Genomic DNA, 7,006 nt, shown 5'->3' with positions numbered 1-7,006 from the left:
CATAATAAAGAATTCAAAAGAAAATCCACAAAAATTGGCAAAAAGAAAACCTTACCTAAAGTGGGAGGAGATTGTGAGAAGTGAAAAAGAGTAGTGGGGATGGGATTGGCATTGAACCTTGGGGGAATTAGGGCTGGGATTATTTGGGAATGGAGAAGAGAGGAATTAGGGTTGGGATTCTTAGGCGTTAGGTGTTGATAGGAGAAGAGGGCAATAGTTTGGCGGGGAGGGGGGGGGGATAAACAAAATAAAACAATTAAAATACAAAATAAGAAAATAAAAAAAATGTTAACTTATACAAAGTGGCAGGCGGTACGGCACTAGCGCGGTCCGAGCGCGGCCGCGCTAGAAAAATAGAAAACTTGGACATATGCGAGGTCACTAGCGCGGCCTTAGCGCGACCGTGCTCCTGGGCGGAAAGCTGAGGCAGAATAGTTGGCCACTAGCGCAGTCACTAGCACGGGTGTGCTCCTGGGTCTCGAAATCTTTCCACTTTTCTACCTTTTCCTTCAGCATCTGATGGACTTATCACTCGCCAAAGCACACATGCACTAGTTAGTACTTACCAAATCAAAAATAAAAAATACTAACTATACTAAAGTCACTACGCATTGGGTTGCCTCCAAACCAGTGCCTTAGTTAATGTCGTGGCACGACAGTTACAACAAGTCAATGAGTTGCCTCCCATGCAGCGCCTAATTTAACATCACGACATGATGCAGATGAGCGCATTTAAGGCTCGCTCGACCTCTGAGGTTCAGTCATATGGATCACTAACACACCCTTGGTTTCATCCATGCCCACATATGGTTTCAATAATTTCCCATTGACTCTAAATGTGTGGGAATCTTTCTCTGAGGCAATCTCTATGGCACCTGAAGGGAGCACTTCGACCACCCGAAATGGTCCAGACCATCGTGACTTGAGTTTACCCGGAAATAGCCTTAGTCGTGCGCTCATCTGCATCGTGTCGCGACGTTAAATTAGGCGCTGCATTGGAGGCAACCCACTGACTTGTTGTAACTGTCGTGCCACGACATTAACTAAGGCGCTAGTTTGGAGGCAACCCAATGCGTAGTGACTTTAGTATAGTTAGTGTTTTTTATTTTTTATTTTGGTAAGTACTAACCAGTGTTTGGCGAGTGATAAGTCCATCAGATGCTGAAGGAAAAGGTAGAAAAGTGGAAAAATCTCGAGACCCAGGAGCACACCCGTGCTAGTGACTGCGCTAGTGGCATTCTGCCTCAGTTTCCGCCTAGGAGCGCGGTCGCGCTAAGGCCGCGCTAGTGACCGCGCATATGTCCAAGTTTTCTATTTTGCTAGCGCGACCGCACTCGGACCGCGCTAGTGCCGTCCCGCCTGCCACTTTGTATAAGTTAATATTTTTTTTATTTCTTATTTTTTATTTTAATTGTTTTATTTTGTTTACCCCCTCTCCCCGCCAAACTATTCCCCTCTTCTCCTATCAACACCTAACGCCTAAGAATCCCAACCCTAATTCCTCTCTTCTCCAAATTCCCCTCTTCTCCATTCCCAAATAATCCCAACCCTAATTCCCCCAAGGTTCAATGCCAATCCCATCCCCACTACTCTTCTTCACTTCTCACAATCTCCTCCCACTTTAGGTAATGTTTTCTTTTTGCCAATTTTTGTGGATTTTCTTTTGAATTCTTTATTATGTAGTAGTTTTTTTCTCTTTTCTTAGAAATAATTTGTCGTGTATATGTAGTACTTGTGGGTGATGGTGTTTGTGGAGTTGTATCTCTTAACTTAGTTGGGTGAATTTGAGGCTATTGTGGTGGTAATTGGGTTCAACATGATTAATTGGGGGTTTCGGTGAATGATTCCCATAACGTGTTTGTTAAAACCATGTCTCCGGGATTGAAATTTTTCTCAACAATATTCTTGTCATGAAACCTCTTCATTCTCTCCTTGTATAACCTCGTGCTCTCGAAAGCAAGAAATCGGAACTCGTCTAGCTCATGCAATTCTGTGACTCTATTTGTTCCTGCAGCCTTAATGTCCAAATTTAGCTGTTTCATTGCCCACCAAGCTCTATGTTCTAGTTCCACTGGCAAGTGACAGGCCTTCCCGAACACCAACTTGTATGGTGACATACCAATTGGTGTTTTGAAAGCGGTATTGTAGGCCCAGATTGCATCATCTAACTTTTTCGCCCAATCAGTTCTTGTGGCATTCACAGTCTTGGTAAGCACACTCTTTATTTCTCTATTCGACACTTCAACCTGTCCACTGGTCTGAGGATGATATGGGGTTGCCACCTTGTGGCGCACATCGTACTTTGCTAGCAATTTCTCGTAGGCTCGATTGTAGAAGTGAGTGCCTCCGTCACTAATAATAGCTCTCGGGGTCCCAAAATGGGTGAATATATTCTTCTTCAAAAAACCCACCACCACCCTTGCATCATTGGTGGGGAGTGTTGCAGCTTCCACCCATTTGGACACGTAATCTACAGTAACAAGTATGTACTTATTGCCAAAGGAGCTGATGAAGGGGCCCATGAAGTCTATCCCCCATACATCGAACACTTCAACCTCTTGAATTGGGTTCATGGGCATCTCATGGTGATGGGAGATGTTCCCGGTTTGCTAACATTCATCACAGCCCTTCATCCATTGATGTGCATCTTTAAACACTGTTGGCTAGTAGAACCCGGCTTCTAAAACTTTTGCTACCGTCCTGACTCTTCCAAAATATCTACCATATGCCGATGTGTGATATGCCTGTAAAACAGAAGATTGTTCTATCTTGGGGACACACCTTCGGATCATATTGTCTACACAAATTCTAAACAGATAAGGTTCATCCTAGTAATACATGCGAAAGTCATGGTAAAACTTTTTCTTTTGCACAGAGGAAAGGTCATAGAGAACTATACTGCTTGCCAGGTAATTTTCAAAGTCTACATACCATAGCACTTCCTCAAGGCTTGTGGCCAGTAGCTTCTTGTCTGGAAAGGTTTCCAGAATATCCTCTACCTCAATAGAGTTTTCAGCTCCTTCAAGTCGCGATAGATGTTTCGTGACCTGGTTTTCCGTGCCCCTAGGGTCACGAATCTCCAGGTCAAACTCTTGCAATAGCAGCACCTAACAAATCAGGCACAGTTTGGACTCCTTATTTTCAATCAAGTACCTGAGAGGAGCATGATCAGTATATACAATTACCTTAGAGACAATCGGGTATGATATGAATTTGTCAAATGCGAACACCACAACCAACATCTCCTTTTCAGTCACAATGTAGTTCAGCTAGGCTCCACTCAACGTTCTACTGGCGCAGTAAATTGGGTGCATTATCTTGTCTTTCCTCTGTCCTAGAACTGCCCCCACTGCATAGTCACTAGCATCGCATATGAGTTCGAATGGTTGCTCCCTGTCGGGGGCAACAATGATGGGAGCTGTGAATAGCCTCTTTTTAAACTCCTCAAATGTTACCCTACAAACATTAGAAAACATGAAAGGGTGATCTTTTTCTAACAACTTACTGAGAGGGTTGGAATTTTTTTAGAAGTCTTTGATGAATCTCCGGTAGAAACCGACATGCCCGAGAAGCTCCTGATTGCCTTGACTGATGTGGGGGTGGCAGCTTTGCTATCACATCAACTTTAGCACGATCCACCTCGATTTCCTTGCTCGATACCAGGTGTCCCAAGACTATACCCTTTTGTACCATGAAATGGCACTTTTCCCAATTAAGTATAAGGTTAGTCTCCATACACCCTTTAAACACTCGGGTCAAGTTTGTAAGGCACTCATTGGATGAGTTTCCTACCACCGAGAAATCGTCCATGAACACCTCCATTATGTCTTCAACCATGTCGGTGAATATGGCCATCATGCACCTTTGGAATGTGGCGGGTGCATTGCATAGGCCAAAAGGCATCCTTTGGAAGTCATAAATTCCACATGGACATATGAATGAGGTCTTCTCTCTGTCTTCTGGTGCAATAGAGATTTGGTTGTACCCTGAGTACCCATCCAGAAAATAGAAGTGGGACCTCTCTGCCAGTCTGTCAAGCATCTGATCAATGAAGGGAAGTGGGAAGTGGTCTTTTCGGGTGGCCAGATTCAATTTCCTATAGTCCATACAAATTCTCCAGCCTTTGACGGTTCTCATGTAGATCAGTTCATTGTTATCATTTTTTACCACTGTTATACAACCCTTCTTAGGAACACATTGCACCGGGCTATCCCAGTTGCTATCAGAGATGGGGAAAATGATTCCCGCATCCAACCACTTAATAACCTCCTTCTTCACCACTTCCTTCATGTTGGGGTTCAGCCTTCTTTGGTGCTTCCTGGAAGGTTTGTGCCCCTCTTCCAGCAGAATTTTATGCATACAATATACCGGGTTGATCCCCTTAATGTATGCCATAGTCTACCTAATGGCAGTCTTGCACTCCGTGAGTACCTGCAAAAGCTATTATGCCTGCACATCTAATAATCTAGATGAGATAATAACAGGTAATGTGGAGTTAGGTCCTAGGAATGCATACCTGAGATGGGCGGGTAGTGGCTTCAACTCCATCTTTGGTGGTTCTTCTTTGGATGGCTTGGCTGGAGGAGTTTCTCTTTTTTCTAAGTGCAGGGGCTCGAATTCAAGTGATCTCTCCCAAAAGCCTTTGCCCTCAAGAGCCAGCACCCATTCTGCCAATTCTTCCCCATTCACCTCATCTAAATTCACAAGACATACAACAAGAGGATACTCAATAGTCAATATCTCATCATCCTCTTCCACAATTACATCCATGACATCAGTAAGAGAACAATTGGCGAATTCACTTGCTCGCCTCATAGATTTCTCCACTTTGAATGTTATCTCCTTATCGTTCAACCTCATCTTGAGCTCCCCAGTTTCACAATCAATGAGGGCTCGCCCTGTGGCCAAGAACGGCCTTCCCAAAATTATGGGAATTTCTTCATCCACTCTACAATCCAGAATCACAAAATCTGTAGGGAACACAAATTTCCCTACCTGTATCAACACGTCATCCAAAATACCTGAGGGTCTTTTCATAGTTCTATCAGCCCACCTGCAACAACATAGATGTGGGTCTAGCTCTTTCAATCCCCAACCTCTTATAGATCGCCAGAGGCATAAGATTTATGATAAACCCCGAATCATACAGTGCCTTGGCAAAGGCAAAGTTACCGATGGTGCAAGGAATTATGAAACTCCCTGGATCAGACAACTTCGCAGCAACTGGTCTAGTCACCACAGCACAACAGGTCTAAGTTAGAGTCATTGTGGCCAAGTCTTGGAAGTCAAATTTTCGAGACATCAAGTCCTTCATTATTTTTGCATAACCAGGCATCTCCTTCAAAGCATCAATCAACGGAATATTTACCTAGATTTATTTCAGCATCTCCAGGAATTTCTTGTATTGTTCCTCTTTTTAGTATTTGGTCAGCCTTTGTGGGAATGGTGCTGGAGGTCTCTTCTTCCCAGTGATTTGGGTTTTCTCTTTGTTAGACACTACCTCAACTACCGGTTCTTGGGCTGTCTCAACTTCTGTCTCAGCCTTAATTTGTGTGTTGGTTTCTTCCTGGGCAGGCTGTACTATCACCTCTATTAGTTTTGCTAAATCATCTAGCTCAATGGGCACTGGTACACATGTCTCATCTTGTTTTCTTTCTTGAGCCCTCTCTTGCTCCAAGTCTAGGTCTCTGCCATTACGTAGACTCACTGTCATCAGCTGCTTCGGGTCTTGATCTTTTGGATTTACCTGAGTGTCTATAGGCAATGTCTCATGAGGATGATTATTTAAAGACATCGAGATCTGGCCCATTTGCACTTCAATATTCTTTATGTATGACTCATGTGCATCTACTCTTTCACTCATTTTCTCATTTGACCCAATAACCTGCTGCATCATTACCTCGAGTCTAGCAAACCCATCTTCCTATCTCTCACCATATTGCTGCTGAGGAGGATTATAACCCTGCTGCTGATTTTGGTTGTTGTATCCCTGTAGCCTTTGGTAAGGTTCCACATTATTGCGAGGTCGCATGGCTCCCATATTTCCATTATTGTGTTGTGGCTAGACTGGCCGATATGGCTGATTCTATTGGCCCCAATTCTGACCACCCTATCTCTGACCCCCATAATTAGACACATAATTCATGTCCTCAGGGTAATGATGATGATCACTTTCCGCATTCCATTGGCTACCAATTGGCTGACTAATGCAAGATGTGCATAAGCCCCCATAGGTTGTATCTACAATGTGTACCTACTGCTTCTGCCCTGACTCTTCCACCTTTTTGGTGAGCATACTCATTTGTGTTATTAAGGTGGTCATATTTTCAGCAAGAGTGTTGGCTGGATCTAAGGGCACTGAGTGAACTACTGGAGTGATAGGAGCATTCCTAGTTGTCCACCCCGAATTCTGTGCCATCTTGTCAAGCAGGATCTGGCCTTCTCTCCATGATTTTCTCAAGAATGCTCCACCAGCTGAAGCATCAACATTAGCCTTCACGCTATCTGTCAGACCCATGTAAAACTACTGCCCCAATATCTGGTCTGGAATATCGTGGTGCAGACATATAACCAACATCCCTTTGAATCGCTCCCATGTTTCTTGCAATGTTTCCATTGGTTTCTGTCTGAAACTCAAAATTTCATCAATTTGCTGAGCAGTCTTGTTAGGTGAATGAAACTATTCACAAATTGCTTGACTAATTATTCCCATGTCGTGATGGAATTAATAATATAAAGTAAATTTAGCCAAGTCTGGGTAGCTCCTGTCACTGAGAATGGAAACAACAACTACTTTATTGCTTCCTGAGTTACGTTGGGCTGCCTTTGAGTTTTGCAGATTGACAGAAAATTCTTCAAGTACTGTTGAGGATCTTCAATGTAATACCCCGAAAATAGTCCCTTGTCTTGCAACAACTGCAACATGTTGTTTGTGATTTGAAAAGTTTCAGCATGTATCTGTGGGACTAATATTGCTGTGGCCAAATTCTTTGCTGTGGGTTACGCC

The 7,006-nt window shown here is 43.5% G+C and overlaps 1 protein-coding gene and 1 non-coding gene across 2 annotated transcripts; one reads left to right on the top strand and one right to left on the bottom strand.

The window, feature by feature from the left end:
• Positions 1 to 4,443: 4,443 nt before the first annotated feature.
• Positions 4,444 to 5,893, bottom strand: LOC138883390 (uncharacterized). The gene is made up of 4 exons (XM_070164073.1): positions 5,510 to 5,893; positions 5,301 to 5,368; positions 5,148 to 5,228; positions 4,444 to 5,053 (listed from the first exon to the last, which is right to left on the bottom strand). The coding sequence occupies exons 1-4, from the start codon at positions 5,891 to 5,893 to the stop codon at positions 4,444 to 4,446; spliced, it is 1,143 nt and encodes a 380-aa protein (XP_070020174.1).
• A 655-nt stretch (positions 5,894 to 6,548) lies between these two features.
• Positions 6,549 to 6,651, top strand: LOC138884448 (small nucleolar RNA R71). Its single transcript, XR_011404642.1, has one exon. It is a non-coding gene; the product is annotated as a small nucleolar RNA R71 (small nucleolar RNA).
• Positions 6,652 to 7,006: the final 355 nt, after the last annotated feature.

The sequence above is a fragment of the Nicotiana sylvestris genome, chromosome 12 (genome assembly GCF_000393655.2).
Source record: "Nicotiana sylvestris chromosome 12, ASM39365v2, whole genome shotgun sequence".
In the NCBI taxonomy this organism is placed as follows: domain Eukaryota; kingdom Viridiplantae; phylum Streptophyta; class Magnoliopsida; order Solanales; family Solanaceae; genus Nicotiana; species Nicotiana sylvestris.
This window is presented reverse-complemented; position numbering and strand designations above follow the sequence as displayed.